General features: G+C 35.5%; 1 protein-coding gene across 4 annotated transcripts; it reads left to right on the forward strand.

Annotated features, from left to right (window-relative positions):
* The first annotated feature begins 1047 nt into the window (after positions 1–1047).
* On the forward strand, positions 1048–20277 carry LOC149794357 (uncharacterized). 4 transcript variants are annotated; one of them, XM_089968513.1, is made up of 5 exons: positions 1048–1359; positions 7280–7386; positions 8843–8878; positions 10521–10547; positions 16450–20277. In XM_089968513.1, the coding sequence occupies exons 3-5, from the start codon at positions 8871–8873 to the stop codon at positions 17375–17377; spliced, it is 963 nt and encodes a 320-aa protein (XP_089824639.1). In that variant the 5' UTR covers positions 1048–1359; positions 7280–7386; positions 8843–8870; the 3' UTR covers positions 17378–20277. The 4 variants fall into 4 exon arrangements, with proteins under 4 accessions (XP_089824639.1, XP_089824638.1, XP_089824641.1 ...); XM_089968512.1 differs by having other exon boundaries at positions 7280–7347; XM_089968515.1 differs by lacking the exon at positions 10521–10547.
* The last annotated feature ends 293 nt before the right edge of the window (positions 20278–20570 follow it).

Consider the following 20570-nt stretch of genomic DNA (forward strand, 5'->3'; position numbering starts at 1 on the left):
CTCTTAACAAGACTGATTTGATGCGATCATAATTTCACGTGTACGAATGGTATTAACTCCGCTTGTACTTTATTTATTTATTTATCTATTTATTCATTTATTGACTTATTACGCGAAATGTAAACGAGGATGCGAAGCGTGACATCATAGAGGGAATGAACGCGGATGGGGTTGTGACATTATTATAGTTAAATGCAGTAGTTTTATTAATGATTTGCGTCTGAAAAGATCAACATGCATGTATATTTCTCCTTCCTTTTCTTTCTTTCATTGATTATTCCAACCGCTCTCTCCTTATCTCTTGACAAAAAGCATCGATCTGTCCACCCATCTAATCATTATATCCATACAATGATTTACCTTTTTCCGTTTTTCCGTCAGTTCATTTCTTTTCGAAGTGTAACTTTTAGCTCAGTCTTCTGTCGCCAATCTCTTTATCGCACATCACATTTACGATTGCTTTGCAATTTTTCAGTCTCTACACGTTAAAGCTATCCTTGATACGTTTATTGTGTGCATGATATTCTAAAGACCTTTTCAATAACTCTGGTATTCCAATCGGCAGATGTGTATGATTTAGCAGCTTCTTTTTCAGAGCAAAAGGTGCAGATTGCTTCAACTGCAATCCCTCTAATCAAGACAGGTACACGGTCTTCCAGTTAAGCCTGATGTACATAACCAGTCCAATTTTCAAGGTCAATAGCAAACAACTGAGTCGAAAACTGTAATCTTGTACAAACCTTCAATGACTTTAAGTCCTTTGACTGATAAAACATATGTATCGTATTAGCACGTGTTCAACGAGCATCGTGCTACGAACGGCGACGCAGATTTACTTCAGCATAATGCGTTATTAGTCGTTTACGTTTCTCCTACCAATGATTTCATAACCGTAATCTTTTGGCGCACTATGAGGCTACATATCATGGTCTGTGCAGTTCGAGGTTGTATGAGAGTTGTATGCATGGGGATAAACGGTAATACCGGTGAAGATCGTGTCTAATTTCGGGTCCGTCAAAGACACACAGGTTGATCTTTATCAGGTGCTTTATCTATGTGGTGTAGAAACTAATGGTACCGTTTCTCACATTCTCACAACTAAGGTAATACGGATCCCCAAAATCAATATTTGCAATCTCGGAGTTAACGACTGTCGGTATGGAGAGATTTATGGCATGTGACAGCTGTAAACTCGAATGAGGCGATCATATAAAATATTCAAGCTTCCATCTTTTTGGATTTTATTTATGTACAGTTAATGATAAGAGCCCGTGTACATGAATGGACGACTGCATACCATACATCTACAAAGGTGCATCCGTCATGGAAACAATATAACATTCATCTACCACAAAAACTGTAAGTATCATCTTCAAATGTATTCGTCAAAGAGTGAATAAGAATAAGGCACTGCGTTAAAAAATGTTACTCTGTCCTCGAAGACACATCTCATCAAGGTAACAAAGGAATAATTTTCTTTCGAAAACTAGCATTATTTAAATCTTTCGTTCATAGGTAATAATCCATCCTATTTGCTTTTATGAATCATCATTTCCGCGATTGAATTTAGTAAGACAAGGTAGAAAGTAGGCTTATCTTTCTTTTACAAATGGTGCTTATATCTTTATCGTTTCTTGCTCGCCAATGGAATGATACTTCATCACATACTTTTTTCAGACTTATGGCAGATGTGGTTTTTGTTCTGTTTTTTTTTTTCTTTCTTCAGGATGATTCCGAATCCTGGGCAGGACATTCAGTATTAAAATAATATATATTCTTTGAACTCTTCTCAAGCTCTGATCGTTCAGCGCGACTCACTTCTTGGTTGTTAACCTGAATTTGTGATATCCAAAATTGCCAGTGGGCAGTAATTTTAAAAGGCTACTTAATATGACGAAATAGTCTATTTTGGCTACTGATTTTGCATCCTTTGTCCATTGTAAAAAAAAAAATACAGATGTTGTGATGTTGTGATTACAAAATAAATTTACATTACAGACGTGGGAGCATTGTTTTATCGCTTTATCTTTGTTTGCATTTATTTCTTCATTTTAAACGTAAATCTTCAAATTCATATTCTTTATTTGAGCTGGTATTCCAGTATCTAATGTAAGCTCTATTTCCTTAATTGTGTTACTTTTACGCCAACCATCGGACCAGCCTGGCTCAGCCACCTTGGTGTGTCCTTGGGCAAGACACTCTACTGCAAATGCCTCGGCACTAAATAACCTACTACCTACTTGTGTTACTGTGCCTCAAAACACCAAACCAAACACTAGCCATGGAATGTATGTTGTCCGCCACGTTCAAATTATCACAACTGATATCCTAAGTTACCACTGGAATCTATAAGGACTGAACCTTTGTGTCTATTTTCGTTCAAGTTCAAAGGCTTACCAGGGTTCATCCAAGTTCAGTTTCTTGTCAGGTTTTGCGTTTGACGATAAAAACTGTAGTCATGACCATGTGCATGAAATGTTGATTTCGAAACTTCTTCACCGCACTTTATTTGATGTTTATTGTGCTCATATACAATACATCACATCTCCAACATTATTGTCAATTCTTAGTTTTTTCCTGACATTGATGGCTCTGGTATTGACACTTATTGTAACACTCAGGACGGCTACCGGTTAATACAATATATCCAATATTCCTTCAGATTCCAGCATTTTACACTGATTTCCCTGTGACACTAGAACTTCACTTCACTCTATCTTTAACATCAAAATCGGCTTAAGATTATCAGCATTTTGCCTCGGATCATGTCAGTAATCCATAAATAATTATTCCGCGTTTACTTCTACTGATACTAGTACTGTTACGTTAAGCCATAATGTGTCTAATTATAAACGCACGTCTGTCAGAATTTACAAATCTATGTTGGTTTAGATCTTATTTTTGATATCATATATAATATTCCGTTTGTTAAATTATACTTCCATCATTATTAAAATAATTCTTAAAATAATTATAACTTGCGGAATTGTTACGATGTTTTCATAACACGGTCGATTTATGCAAAGTTCCGGTCCCGTATAGCTATGTAGTAAGTAAAAGACCAAGGAAATTAACAGGAAATATAACATTTCCTTTAATCATTGTTATTATTAAATGACAGCCTTTCACGTTTAAATATGGGGGGGGGGGTAGAGAGGAGGAGTTAATGCAGACTTGAACAAGTTCCGTGATCCTGAACTACACCCAATCTTGGATGTACAAGTTGTCGGATACAGATAATGTCCACCTGTGTTGGATCCCCACAATTTGTGTCAGTACAAGACATGTAGTAAAACCGGTATACATCAATTAGAAGATACATTTACTCACTAGAGTATTTCTGCCACGGCATACAGCTGTAAGTTGCTTTCAATCTTGAAAAACACAAGAATGGAACAAACTGAGTTTGGACGTGCGGCAATTTCGATTTTTCTTAATTGATTCGTATTCTTTTCGCCAGAAAGAATGCCCCTATTAACGAAAGATTCGGTATGGCACCAAATCGTTCGTTACAGTTTAGAACAATTGTCTCAAGATATAAATGCAGACTGTTAGGATTCGATGGGTATAAACCCTCTGATTAACAAGATCACAGGGAAGCTTGCCGTTTAGTGCCAAGGTCGTAAAAGGATTTGATGGATATAAACCCTCCGATTAAAAGATCACAGGGAAGCTTGCCGTTTGGTACCATGGTCGTAAAAGGATTTGCGTTTGATAACGATTGGAAGGTGTAAAGAATGATTTATTATATTTAAAAAGATGGCATGGATAAATGCGGAATATCTTGCATTTATAGTGAATACCACTTAATTGTTATGAATCCAGTCTTTATCTTGTTTGAAAGTTGAAAGTGTTATATGAAGCATCTTAACACTGGCAGAGTTAGTTTAAAAAATATTTATTTACGTGAATGTTCATATAAGTTGCTGTAATTGTTGTGTGCTTAACAAAATTTGTCAGTACATGATAGGCTCTATATGGCGGTCAATTTACCTGTTGGAAGATGAACCCTGAAAAACAGCGGGAAGAACCACCCATCCACGGGAACCAACTTGCAAGCTTTCTCACATACCCACATTGGCCTATCCCGAGACGAAAACCCCACGCGAGACAGATGAAATGGCAGTGGTCGATAAAGGTGGGCGCTTTAGACCACTAGGCAACCCGGGGAATAAGGTTTTACAAAAAATAATTACAGGATTTGGAGTAAAATGATAATGGATAAAAGTAATCGTTCTATTTGACACAACGATTTTATATTAATGTCATGCACCCAACGAATCTCAAGGAAACTACATTAGGGACGTTTAATTATTTTGGGGCTTGGGGCCATCCCAGGGTCGGGGCCTGTATTTTCTTTCGCAGAGTCATTGTTTTTATTTTACATCAAGATAATTTTTGTTCAGTTAATATAATTGATATAATTAGTTTTTTTTTCTGAAAATCAGCCCATGAATATTCTTTCATATGCGTGAAAGGTTCCAAATTATTTAACTGTTTATACGAGTATGCATGTAATTATTCTACGTTCTGTGAAATCATTATATAATTACCACAAAAATTCACAAACATATGATTTAAAAAAAATTCATATGTCAATAGTTGAATTATCCTATTGCATCACAACTAAAACTATCACTCCATTCTTCTCTGCCCTTCATCCATCTCTGTTAATTATATTTTTACGTCACGGGTCTTGACATTTACCACAACGCTTTCCTGCATACTGATTCATTATTTTGTGAAGTTAATAATGGAGAGAAATTTGTGAGTTGAAAATCTTTGTTTCCAATTCTTTTGTCTGTTATACAAATTTGTGATCTTATTGGCAGTGAAACATGTTTAAACCACACCATTATGTTCAACACACGAGTGAATCTTTTTTTCCACTAGACTGGTACACATAGACATCTAAATAGCCTTTTGAACTGATGAAAACAACTGAGTCATCAAAAGTTTTTGGGGAGCTAATTCCAACAAATAAGGGACCTATCATTTTTTGTGATCTTTGTGTGTGTGTGTGTGTGTGTGTGTGTGTGTGTGTGGCCAAAGGCTTTGATTTTAAAAAAATCCAGCCCCCAAGAAAGCTTAAAAAACCTTTTTACTGTTTTGTGCGGAAAATATAACTAGTTGTATCTATATTTCTTTTGATTAAAAGATATCCTAGGTTGGAAAGAAAATCATGCTCCCCATAAAAAATAAAGTGGTTTATACCTAGTGAGAAGACTGTAAGAAGGATTTCTGACGAAGTTTTCATCTGACCCTAACATTAGCTATGTATTCCGCTGTCTAGACATTTAACGTGAAAGAGTAAGGGACAACGATACTTCCGTGAGAAAATCTCAACCCCGATGTGATTCCTGTGTGACTATTGTCCGCATATGACGTGTAGTGTTGCCTATAGTAACGAAATCAGTCTAAACTCTCACCAGTCGTACGTGCTCTGACAATTTGGAACCAAGCTCCTTGTGCCACACTCAGTCTAAAAGTCTTATGTCACACTCAAAGGCCTTATGTCAACGAAAATCACTCGAGTTTATTTACTTTCGACAAGGGCATCACATAGTCCGTTATATAGATGTGTCAGTTAAAAGAGAGTTGAATCTTCAGGAAGGAATCAAGATTGTAACTTGGTTATTAATTTGGTTTTGTCAAGAAGTTAAACGTCCTTTTAAATATGACTATGATTAGTTCCAACCCTTTCCGTATGACATTAAATAATGAAATAAATCGATGAATTGTTATGTATTGATACAATATTGACCATATTCCAACTCTCAGATACCCGTAAAGAGATTTGTTAAAATAATTTTGGAGAGTAAATGAACCAATTCATATTTTCCGTGTTTGAGGAATTTCAGACTGATCGGATGGGGGCCTGAAGAATTATTTGTCTTCAAAGACATAATACACACATTCTTCACGTTGTCGGCTGAAATAGTAACATGGCTCCGAGTAGGGGTCGTACCATGAGGAGTAAAGACTGGTAGAATGACACCATCATCCAAGTAATTAATGGTGAATGAAATTCTTGTTGAACAAATCCGCCTTAAATCGATTGTCTAATATGACAGTGCCATCATGTTGACACGGTGGAATGAAAATTTTCTCATTTGCTTCAAATATTTTAATACTTAGTTGACCCAAGTTCTCTTTGATATTCCTGCTCCATTAGCGGGATTCTAAGTGGACTAAATGTTTATTTACACTCTACTGTTGACATACAGGAGACAGTAGGCTTTTAAAGCTTTCGATTGCTTTGTAGAATGCGGGTTTATTTATAAGCATGTCTGTCCTTCTTTGACCTTGATTCAGATGTCAAACATCGAGGTTTGGACGTTTCATCAATATTTCTTCGAATTATGGTGGAATTCGTAACTTGATGGATTTTTAAAGACTTTCGAAAGTGGGTAATTTTATGTTTGCGAAATCTTTTACAATTTTTAACACAGAAATGGAGTGATCTTAAAATTTTCATTTTACATTGCAACGATTAAAAACCTTCAATCTAATTAAAATCAGACCTCTGCTGTCTTAGGTGAAGAGTAGAGATCTGATTTTAATCAGGTAGAAAAACCTTCAACCGCTATCCGTTCATATATTGACTGTAAGAAAGGAAACGATATACCGAGGGATCGTAGAGTGAGGGATTACTGTACATGTATTATATATAACGGCAATGCCTAGTACTAACGCTTACTACTGGATATCTGATACGGGTAAACTAATAAAACAGTATATAATCCGTTATCAATATATTACATTAAGTACCGCGTGCGGATAACATCAACGCAAATGCATGGCTATAAGAATTGTATGGGTTTTGTCCATGTACAATTAACATCAACACCGTCTCATTGTGACGAGTCCTTAAATGTCATGTAAAGCAAAGCAAGTTATTAGAACACTGTTTGTAACAAGATATTCGTGTCGTAATCAGTTTGTGTACATGTGATGAAATTAGGTCGCCTTTATTGCTTGGCAAATTAAAAATGGAATGTCACAGTTATATTGGTGATTAGCAGCTATATAAGGATCCCAAAATATTGTAATAAATATGCACCACCCCAACCCCCACCTCGTGCATATGGTAGATATTGCTACAAAGCGCATGACTATACACACTTATATCTGTTTGTAGGTATGTTTATGTATTGGTATAATGTTTATATATTTATATTTATTGTATTCCTTAATGAAAAATGCAAAGTAAAAAACAAAACATTTGCTTTATAGTGTTCATGCTTAAGCTTCAACATTAGCTTGTATTTATTTCCAGGAGTGCGTGATCTAGACTTTGGGTGCAGGAATATGAAAGAAGAGTTCATCAACAGAGAAATCGATGAGGTAAATAGTCAGCCGATACTCTTAGTCACATAAAATAAGGTAAATTATTCATATATCTACTTCTGAAAAAATTTAATTCGTATATTTGGTAAATTTTCACTGACTATCAATTCAAGAATGGTGTGTTTAAAACTTAAAGATTTTACAGCATATGAGAATTGAGTGATACTGTCAAAACTGTGAAAACTTCTCAAAGACAGCCCACAAGATCTTAATAAACGTTGTTAATAAATAAATTGCCTCTCTTTAACGGTTATCAGTGTGGATCGAATGAAAAGAAAAGCTTTTAAAACGGTACTTTAAATATGTTATACTTTTTTCTTTAAATATGGAAATAAAATATCCATTAAAAATGAACTATATCTACGTATTCCGTTTTATCTGTTTACATTTATTTATTGTCAATATGATTAAAACGGATATCATCGACATAATGGACATCTGCCTATATTATAGGTAGATTTTGAATTTAATCAGATTGGGTTATTGTATACATTTCAATGTTTCCTATCTATTCATTATATGCATATTTATTGCACGACAAGTATAAACATTTATTTGGTCATTAAATCAAGATCACACCTTGAATTCAAAACTGAACGACTGGGTTGCCAGTGTATCTTGAATGAGACAAGATCTATACGACTTGTTTGCCAAGTGTATTTTGAATTAGACATGATTCAGACGACATGTTTGCCTGTGTATTTTGAATGAGACAAGATCTAGACGATTGACTTGTCTGTGTATTTTCAATGGAGCATGATCTATACTTGTTTGCCTATATATCTTGAATGAGACATGATCTAGACGACTTGTTTGCTATGTGTATTTTAAATCAGACATGATTCAGACGACTTGTTTGTCTGTGTATTTTAATGGAACATAATCTATACATGTTTGCCTATGTATCTTGAATGAGACATGATCTAGACGATTTGTTTGCCTATGTATCTTGAATGAGACATGATCTAGACGACTTGTTTGCCTGTGTACCTTTAATCGTAGATGATCTAGACGATGTGCTTGTATGTGTATATTGAATGAGACATGATCTCTACGACTTCATTGCTTGAATGAAACATAGTAGAAATAAATCGACGGTAAAAATCTATTCAAAGAGCCTAACGACAAAAAGAAATCACAACATAATCCGAAGCAGTAATGATATATATATATATATATATATATATATATATATATATATATATATATATATATATATATATATATATATATATATATATATATATATATATATATATATATATATATATATATATATATCTGATATATTTATAACTCAGAAGCTTGGAGAAAAAAGGAATACGAACCTATGATCTTTCTAAAAGCGTGGAATCATATGACAAATGATAAATCACTTAACAGTCTTTATCCTGTGAAGTTTTTCTTGTGCTTTCTGAGTAATTCATTTTTGCTGCAGCATATTTTACATTACTTTATTCCTAGCTTTCAGACAAATTTAATTTTTATTCAGATAAAGAAGTTAAAGGTCAAAGGTCAGGATGTCAAGGTAAGTTTGTTTCATCTGTTTGAATACATCCCATGAGTTGTTGGGTCCATTGTTAATATATTCATTTTCTTGAAGCTAAATTTGAGAATATAGCACAATAGAAATAATTTAAATGTCTGCTACCATAGAGTTAAGGAATTAACAAGACCGACAATGCAAAATTGTAGCATGGGATGCTTTTCTGAAAGTGATTTTCTCAATGCAGGCCTTCAATAAAACAGATTTACTCAGATGGGATTAAATTTCTTAAGCTACTTTACTTATATGGGATTAAGTTTCCAAAGTTACGTACACGCTTGAGTCTTTAATAAAGGTCAGTTGAAGTTGTGACTATACTGCTTTAGACGAGACCCGAGTGTATCATTTTATTATATAAGAAATCAATAATCCGAAGGCATTCCATTCCCGGAATAATAGACCCTTATGGGGTCGATAGATATATATACAGCTGATTTGAACATCACAAAAAAAAAAAACAACAAGTCTCCAACAGAGAATCTTAGAGCAACTAAGATTATCTTCATTTTATCGTTGTAAAGTATGAGGCGCCGTAGCGGACAAAAGGTGGTCCAATGAGAAAGTTGCTGTTGAAATTTCGATGTCGTATGTCGAGAAATCCAATATCACGTGGTAGATCAAATTGCATGTCCTTCAAGTTCCATTTTCTAGATCGAGATTTTAGATTTTATATGTCGACTTATACAGTGGTGGTTTAAAGTTCTATTTCCTATGTCGAAGTTTTACAGTGTATATTTTGAATTACACAGCGGTGGTTGAAATTCCAATATCATATGTCGAGAATCCCTAATTCATATGTTGTATGCAACTGTTTGGGATGAAAGTTCATTTCACATGGCGAGTATTTATTCATCGGTTGAATTTCACAGCAACGGGAAGCAGCCTCCTTGTTTAAAAATAACCCTGTCCGTTTACGAGAGCGACCTCTAGCAATAAATTCATAGTAATTCTCGACCTGTGAATGGTAACTTTCAAACTGTAACTGCATGAAATGTAATGGCGCCTCATAATTGAATACACGAATGATGTATCTTAATAATTGATATTATTTTGAATTGTTAAAGTGGACATTGTGTAATGTTACTTTTAACACACACACATCATTTCACCATATCAAAATAACAATTCTGACAAACACAATAAAATGTCCAATCACCGCTGTGTAATTCAACAGATACAATCTAAAATCTCGACCTAGAAAATGGAACTTTAAGGACGAGCATTTTTGATATAACACGTGAAATTAGAATTCTGGACATAATGACAGTAAAATTTCAACGGCAGCATTCTGATTGCACCAGTATTTGTCCGCTACGGTGCCTCGTATTTTGCCCACCATTGGTATACTTGAATCTCAGGAAAATGAAAGAAACAAGCAAAATCAAAGAAAAGACACAAAGAAAAATTAATGATCTGATAAAACTCAGATAACTAACATTTAATATAATCCACTTTAAACAAATTACAAGTATGCGTTGTAACAGTGGGATAAGACGACGACTGACCTAAATACAGCCATGACAATTATCACATAAATATGAAATATTTTTTACAAACTCATTTTGTTTTTATTTTTTGAAATGTTGGCTTTATTTTCATCTTTGATATTTATTTTGCTTTACAGAGAAGTTTCGGCGTCTAGAGCACAGCGGTATTATTATATGTTCATGTCATGCGTGTTAGCATTTGCAGATTTCATCAGTGTCAAATTAACATAAGAGTGAAGTGTCCGTTCTTTGACTTTGACAGAACTACTGCCTTTCTAACTCTAGCTACAACTGCTAACTTTTCCCCACCAGACATACTATTATTGAAGTTATTCCTACGGTGACAGTTTGGATTTTTAAAGGTGATTTTTTTTTTCGCAACTGATCGGCGTCAAATTTTCTGGCTCTAATCTAGGATTATATATTAACTAGATTTGTTGAAGTACTTTGATTATTGGAAAACATTCTTCAAAGCATCCAAACTAACTTGAATATCTCTATTAAACCCAGTTTTATCCTTTTTTTATCTTTTCGATGTGTGTGTTTTCGTTTATTTATGGTGAGTAAGAATAAACGGATGGTTTGATTTCTTCAAATAATTGATTTCTATGTATCTTGGCCGACACACCTGAGCAGGTAAATTTCAGTCCTTCCGGGTGGGTACTTTTATCTTCAGGTATGAGGTATATTATGCAGTGTCACCTTTTGAACGGAAGACATGTGGGGAAAAAACAGATAAAAGCCATTTCCGTTAATGAAATTCTGCTGTGCTAACATCCTAACCGTCTATATCAACCCATTGATACAGGAATTCTTCTAATCCATAGACTACACAACATTCTATAGAAGTTCGTATTGAATATTTACGTAAAGAAAGTTTTCCATTGAAGACACAGCCAACGCAGTATGAATTACCGTATTTAACAGTATAATATATTTGCTCTACATTCATTGTAGTCCGCAGGAATTTTTCCGGGGCCCTTTTCCCCTCCCCTTCCCCTGCAGATGTCCATGTCTCAATTCGTAATGAGCTGGTAAATAAAGTTATACACGCAGTGGCGGCATGAAAGGGGATTGGCGGCATTGGAAGGGGGTGCAATTGCCCCCGACACCAGGCAAAGGGGCGCCGTCGTTTGCTGGGGTGGGGAGCAGCTGAGATTTTCATAGTATTTTACCTTCATCTTAGTCTAACGGGGACACTTCTTCACAAAACGTACATGGAGGGAGGAGGAGGTGGGGGAAGAGAGGTTGGCAAGTGACAACAACTGCTCAATAGCCAATTATGGGCGCCACTAAAGAACATTAGCCCCGGACTTTTCGGTACGGATGCCACTAAGGAAAATTCCCCACGGGCTTCTCGGTACGGATGCCACTAAGGAACATTCCCCACGGGCTTCTCGGTACGGATGCCACTAAGGAAAATTCCCCACGGGCTTCTCGGTACGGATGCCACTAAGGAACATTCACCACGATCGCCTCGGTACGGATGCCACTAAGGAACATTCACCACGATCGCCTCGGTACGGGTGCCACTAAGGAACATTCACCACGATCGCCTCGGTACGGATGCCACTAAGGAACATTCACCACGGTCGCCTCGAACTATCGCGCCGCCACTGTCTATACGGTTCGTTTTACCACTAGGGCAGAGTCTTAATTTCCGCAGCTAGGCAACTTAACTGTTGCACTGGTAAATATGTAAATACATGGGTTCATTGAAACAGGTATAAAATATCAATCGCACCATCCTACGTCAGTTGCACGTGACAAACTTAAAGCTGATTTTGGCAGTGGCTTTATGTCTTAGAACTTAACTGGACAACAGTGCAATAATATAACATGTCATTGAAATGTCATGTCATGTCAGTGGCATCATGTCTCAACCAGCTGCAACAATCACTTCAAGTATTTTAATAAATCAAACCGACCCATCAACCCGCCTCAATAAAAACAAGAAAACTAAACAAAAACAGCCGAGGCAGAGGCAAATCACTGATTCCTGAAAACTATGCGTTAAGGCGGGTTATTTAAGTATAAGCTACTTAGCATTGCTAATTTTCTTTTCTGAGTTGATTTTTGCTTACTCACTTCAACTTGTTTGCTCTCTTCGACTTGTATGCTCACTTTAACTTGTTTCAATAGTCTACATTTGAAGCTAATGCTATAAGGTGATTAAAACCAATCTCTCTCTCTCTCTCTCTCTCTCTCTCTCTCTCTCTCTCTCTCTCTCTCTATATATATATATATATATATATATATATATATATATATATATATATATATATATATATATATATTATATATATAATATATATATATATATATATATATATATATATATATATATATATATATATATATATATATATATATATATATATATTGTGTGTGTATTTGTGTATGGAGTAACACTCCCAAATATAAACTTTTCATGTAAGTTTCACTCACGCACAGATAGACTACATATATGGGATTGAATTCCATATAGACTCCATATTTGAGATTGTATTTCATATAGACTCCATATATGCGATTGTATTCCATATAGACTTCATATATAGGATTGTATTCCATATAGACTTCATATATGGGATTGTATTCCTTATAGACTTCATATATGAGATTGTATTCCATGTAGACTCCATATATGGGATTTTATGCCATATAGACTCCATATATGGGATTGTATTCCATATAGACTCCTTATATGGGATCGCATTCCATATAGACTTCGTGTATGGGATTGTATTCCATATATACTTCATATATGGGATTGTATGCCATATCTGGAGTTTCAGTCAGCTCCGTATTTAACAAATACTGTAGGGTGTTAAGGCCTTTATGGGAGTCTATGGACGGTCAATCACCATAGAAGAAAGGATATCTGAACTGAAGCGAATCTGAGGTCCATATACCATTGGATGGTGACTAAACCATTAAATAAATTACCATTTGACAGTTCCGAACCGTGCTGTGTTTATTTATTACACAAAAATGAGCATCGATCGTTTTGTGAGGGTAAACAGGTTAGCAATATGCAACTCCATGCGCTAGCGCGTGACTTGTATACGGAAACGAACCGGTAAAACATTGGTAAAATATCGCATTCTACGACCCGGTTGAGTTACCAGAGATAAGAAAGGAACTGAACTGTATGAGATATAATGTATAAAGATAGGGCTCCATACATGGGATTGCGTGCTCATATAGCTAGTTACAATCAACTTCATGTATCAGGATAGGACTCTAAGATATATATATATATATATATATATATATATATATATATATATATATATATATATATATATATATATATATATATATATATATGGCATTGCCTGCATATATAACAAGTTTCAATGAAGTCAATATATCAGGCTCGTACTTCATATTTGAGATTGCGTGCATATACGTGGAGTTTCACTCAGCTCTACTTATCAATATTTAACTCCTGATTATAGATTACACTCCAGTTCTATATACGAAGATGGAACTCCATGTCTGGGATTACACGTGCATATATAGATTTTACTCCAGTTCTATATACGAAGACGGAACGCCATGTTTGGGATTACACGTGCATATATAGATTATACTCCAGCTCCATATACGAAGATGGAACTCCGTGTCTGGGATTACACGTGCATATATATATATATTACACTCCAGTTCCATATACGAATATGGAACTCCATGTCTGGGTTTACACGTGCATATATAGATTATACTCCAGCTCCATATGCGAAGATGGAAATCCATGTCTGGATTACACGTGCATATATAGATTATATTCCAGTTCCATATGCAAAGATGGAACTCCGTGTCTGGGATTACACGTGTATATATAGATTATACTCCAGCTCCATATACGAAGATGGAACTCCGTGTCTGGGATTACACAGGCATATATAGATTATACTCCAACTCCATATACGAAGATGCAACTCCATGTCTGGGAGTACACGTGCATACATAGATTATACTCCAACTCCATATACAAAGATGGAACTCCATGTCTGGGAGTACACGTGCATATATAGATTATACTCCAACTCCATATACGAAGATGGAACTCCATGTCTGGGAGTACACGTGCATATATAGATTATACTCCAGCTCCATATACAAAGATGGAACTCCATGTCTGGGATTGCACGTGTGCATGTGCAGATTATATTCCAGCTCCATATACGAAGATGGAACTCCATCTCCGGGATTACACGTGCATATATAGATTACACTCCAGCTACATATATTAACATGGAACTCCATGTCTGGGATTGCACGTGTGCATATGCAGATTGTATTCCAGCTCCATATATGAAGATGGATCTCCATGTCTGGGATTACACGTGCATATGTAGATTATACTCCAGCTCCATATACGAAGATGGAACTCCATGTCTGGGATTACACGTGCATATATAGATTATACTCCAGCTCCATATATTAAGATGGAACTCCATGTCTGGGATTACACGTGCATATATAGATTATACTCTAGCTCCATATACGAAGATGGAACTCCATGTCTGGGATTACACGTACATATATAGATTATACTCCAGCTCCATATATTAAGATGGAACTCCATGTCTGGGATTACACGTGCATATATAGATTATACTCTAGCTCCATATACGAAGATGGAACTCCATGTTTGGGAATGCACGTGCATATATAAATTATACTCTAGCTGGATATACGAAGATGGAATTCCATGTCTGGGATTGCACGTTATAGTCTAGCTCCTTATATTAAAATGGAACTCCATGTCTGGGATTAAACGTGCATATATAGATTATACTCCAACTCTATACATTAAGATGGTTTGGTTTGGTTTGGTTTGGAACTGTTTTGAGGTATTTAATGCCATTTTTCAGCACAATGCATTGCGGCCAATATAGTTGGTAGAGGAGGAACCGGGAGGAATGATTCACGCACGGGAAGCTACTGGCAAGCTTGGTCGATCCGAGGCTTGAACTCACAGGAACTGAAGTGGGATGTGTGAGTAATCTGTATTGGCAAGCGCCTCAGACCCACACGACCACCAGGGACCACGTATTAAGATGGAATTTCACGTATCGAATTGCACGTGCATGAATATATATATATATATATATATATATATATATATATATATATATATATATATATATATATATATATATATATATATATATCCATTTGGGGATATACAAGTCTAAGCATATTCAGATGCTACTTGATACGTTGAAGTACGGCGTCATTATAATCTGGTATTCTCTGTGGTGGGGAAAGGATGCTTCACCAGGTTGCAACATTTCCACAAGAGCTGTAGGTTTTTTCTTTTGCAAACTAAAGGGGAGAAAAGATAATTAATGCTCATGTTTTCTTTGAAACAACTTGTTATTTACCTAAAGTACTTTTTCAAGGTATTTAACTTGAGGGTATATTATTCAATAAATCACGAATTCTAACAATGTCGAATGAAGATAACTCCTGAAACTACAACTACACTTATGTAACCAGCCGAATGAAACGTTTGTATGTCCTGGTGAAAATGTTGTTGTTGCTCTAGGGTTTAATGCCATTTTCAGCACAATATAGGCTATACATGGCGACCAGTATAACTGGTGGAGGAAGAACCCTGGAAAACCCAGGGAAGAACCACCGACCCATGAGAAGCTACTGGCAGCTTTCCTACGTACCCACGCTAGCCGAGTGGTGAAAATGTAATAACGTTGGAAACAAAAACAAAAACAACCATAAAATTGTTAATGACACATTTGTAATTGAAATAAATGTTATGACGCCAGTATGAATTACCATAAGAAATAGAAATAACTTTGCATACATGGATGTTTTTGGTTTAATTAGGAGTAGGTATTTTAAGAAATTTAAAGAAAAGGGCAAATAATATTTTTAATTTGTATCATTTAGAAGGTGCAAAATGTAACAAATTGATCGGCATTTTGCTTAAGAAGAAGACAGACACATTCCATGCATATATCAAACTTATCATTTACCTGTTCCATTGCCCTTGATTTTCAGTCTATTATTTTTTTTTTATTGTTATGGCAGGAAACTTGAGAGAGAACTTCGTTTGAGCAATTTCACCTCACGTCGAGCATGGATGGAACGCGAGAAAGCAATGGAAGCAGCCCGGAACCCTGGATTTAGTAAATTCGGAGAGTGTCTGGTCAACAGTCATGCCAAACAAGAAAAACTGCTAAATTGTCGACTGAATAGAATTAACACAGAAATTCGAAAAATGGAGAAGGTGAGAAATCAAGAAAAGAAACACTTTGTAAAATGTAGCGGAGTTCTAAATCATGATCCACTTATACTGGTAGAACGCTTGCCATCTCCTGGTGTCGTTAAGCGCGCCATGACGCTGATGATAAATGAAGATATCGAAAGAAATGAGGATGATTCAAAAGCTCCCGGATATATGAGGCCGCTTAGGTCACGTACTCGAGCACCGTCAATTCTTACGACTATTGATGCATTTGTTTTAAAGTCAAAGAAAAAGCGAAATGTTTGGGAAGAAGCGATGAACGATAAAGAACCTCTGGTATTTCAAAGCATGGCTCGTCCGTACACCAAACTTACCGAAAGAGATAAAAGTGATCTCCAGCTAGGATATTCCGTCCACAAGCCGAGACTAACCCCCAACACTGTTTTGACTGAATCTGATGACGGCAAGAAAAACAAGTCCCTTGCATCCAAGAAAAAGATGAAGCAAGCTAAAAGAAAGCCGACTGAGATCGATAGTGAAGCTAGCAGTGACTCGGATGATACGACTCCTTTTATTACACAAATGGCCTCTGTACGGAAGAAAAAGAGGGATAAAAATGAACGTATTACTGCTGATTCGGTACAAGAAGCAGTAATTGACAATAAGGCTGTAAGGTTTGCCTCCCCTGTCCCACTCTTTCCAAAGGTTCACAGAAGAAGACTCAAGACTAAAGAGACCAAAATAGTCCACAAAACTCAAACTGTATACTAGTCTAGTCTTTTATACTTTTAGGATTAGTAACGTTTATGTGATCAAATAATATAGATTGAATATCAAACTGCCATCAAACGTATTCATCAAGTTTCCTTATTACTGTCAGAACTCGCTTATAAGACGAGTCCAATTGCAAACTGCACAGACCCCAGATCTTCCGTTGCGTAATGCGCCGACAGATCTGGGTCTATACAGTTTGTTGGGAGTAATCAGTAGAACAAATAACATAAACCCTGGTCTGCCGGCGCATTATGCTACGGCAGAACAGACCAGGGTCTTTGTTTTTTGACAGTTTGACTCGTCTTATAAGTGAGTACAAACGGTAATATAGTTCACATGTCTATGTCATTTTATCGTAAAAGCTAAATTTGAAATGGCACGGACAACGAATGTACGACGCCGCGTCACGCGGTTACGGCAAATTGATAATGACCCGCGACGTTGATTTGTCCAGTTTGTTTCTTGTATCATAATTTTTTAAGAGTTATAGTCATCGAAAAAGACCAAATTTAGTTTATTATTGGAGTCGATTCATCACATTGAGGAAAAGAGGATTTTATCAGAATTATTAATTTCACTTTCCTAAATCTATGGACGTGACTGTTTGACGTGTCCATTAGAAATACCACCTGAGTCATGCTAACTTTCTGATACCAGCTATAGCGTTTGAATACATGATTAACTGATGTTAATTTCCTACCTGTGCTTCAATATTGTAATACCTAACTCAACAAACGAGAATACCAGGCACTTTTAACATCTACATTCCCTTTCCAATAATAATAATAATAATAATAATAATAATAATAATAATAATAATAATAATATAAACAACTTGAAACAAAGTTAGAAAAACCTGATGCATTTCACTATTTTGTAATGCATTTATGGTATTATGAATGGAGTTTTGCATGCACAAATGTTTTCCATTCAATGTGTCAAGATTATTTGATGTTAAATGTTGGGGCGTGAGATGACATTCGACCTACCAAACTGGCATTTTGATCACCTCATTTTATTTGTCACTGAAAACATCTACCACGTGTGAATTGCTTCTTCCATTTCTGAACGTATGCCTATCCGCCCCCCCCCCCCGCCCCCCGCCATCGTTTAGATCGCCGTCTGCATTCTCATATGGACCTTGTTCTGGTCCTCGTAATGTGACATTGTTGTCATGAGTGTCAAGGAATTCGTCTAACTCTACAAGCCTTATAATTATTATGTTTTAATTCTTTATAAAGCCGCTGCTATCTCCCACCATACTGCTCAAGTTCACTAGCACTAAAATTATTTTTCCATTGAGAGATCACGCTACTATGTCAGAATGTATTTCAGTCAATCTAATAAATTAGCGGTCAGAAATTGACGCGTATATCTGGAAAATGCACATTGCCTTCATGACGTCATGATGTCAGTATTAATTGAGGTGGTGTTGTTACATTTTTGCAAGAAAAATATAAATATATTCGTTATGAATTTAAAGAAGACAGAAATCATGTGATAGATCGAGGATCTCGAATGGGTAATGATTTAATACTGAATTTATGAAACGAGTTGACGAGCATAATCTGGACATTACTCAACGAGTTTCATAAATTTAATACTAAATCATTACCCATTTGAGATTATGTTTATCGCATCCTTTCTAATTTAATGGGAATAGTTTAGAGAGAAAGAAGAAGAAAAATTCTTTCATACTTGATCAGGTACTGCACATTTCTTTTGTTGCGCGTAAAATAGTCCCAGACGCTAGTTGAAAATAATAATGCACAGCTCTTTAACTGCTATCTTGTTGTTATGTTGCTTGTTTGGATTTTATTATTGATGGTCACTCTCAGATCGAAAAAGAGAGAAATACAGGCGTCGTTCTGGCCTTCCTTTGCTAAGGCGTCATTCCATCGATGACGGTGTTGTACATCGCTGGGGTGCGGAGAGGTTCTCAGTTTAAGCTGGAAGAGGATGTAAGAAGTCTGAACACTCAACGACACAACACTTTATTATCAAGATCAAACAATATACATAGAATTACACATAAAATTATTGTACTTATCCAAAGCGTACCAACTTCATACCATACTAAAATCTCTCTCCTTTTGAACTTGACGTAAGTAATTAAATATCAATAGAACCAAGACAGATAGACAAATTATACTTAAAATATAGTAACTAATACCTAAATTATTTTTTTCGTACGAGCAAATCATTAATTGTTGCTCTGTAAGTAGCAAACTGTCATATTTTCTGACTTCTGAGGTATTTAATTCCCAATCAATTACTACTGAGCGTGAAGCCGGCAGCAAGTCATTTTAACAATAGTTTAACAAACAATTACAACACATATAATTCATTGTAAAATCAAACAATCGATAGACATAATTTATAATTGATATTAAAGAATAAAATAATAAATAACAAAAGAATACAGCATGCTTCAAGAGGAAACTCAGTTATTTTCCATAATTGCCTTTTAAAAATAATGAAATGCATCGAGGTCCAAATAAAGTATCTCGACTATAATAAAATAAATCGTTCGTACCTACAAGACGAGGTCAACAGTCTGAAACAGTGGTACAATATTTAATTTAGCTCTTTGCGTTGTGTATTTATCTATTTTTAAAGCGTACATATGTGTTCCATAAAGGACAAGTTTGTTGAATACGCTTTCCGTTCCCATAACTGGTTTGTCAATTAGATACATATAACGCCATCTGACTACAGACATTACGACCTTCCTCTCGCTGTTTTATATTTTCAGCCCACGTGTAGTGTGAATACAGCAACCGGTATTTTTAATTTTCTAACATTATTATATAATATAGCAAAGAATGACGTGAATATAGTTGCAGATACATGCAATTTTCATGAATTAAAATATCGTTCACCTAGCGTGACATATACGAGGAATCATTCCTTTGTAATTTATATTTTTTTCTACAGTAAGAAACACTGTAGTGTTCAAGCAGTACATTTCTGATTTTGTTGAGAATAATGAAAGTTTTATTATGATAATAAAAATGGCATTTTATATATAAAAAATCACTAGAAAATCCAATCGTAATATAACCCGTAACATTTAAAACTTTATTTGTTTTCTTTACGAATTATGATTCAATGAGCAAATGTACTTCCAAATCAGTAAAACATTGGACACAGACAGCATCATGAGACAACATGAAAATTTCACATACTA

This window comes from Sinohyriopsis cumingii, chromosome 8 (genome assembly GCF_028554795.1).
Source record: "Sinohyriopsis cumingii isolate HCF-2022 chromosome 8, ASM2855479v2, whole genome shotgun sequence".
NCBI classification, from domain to species: domain Eukaryota; kingdom Metazoa; phylum Mollusca; class Bivalvia; order Unionida; family Unionidae; genus Sinohyriopsis; species Sinohyriopsis cumingii.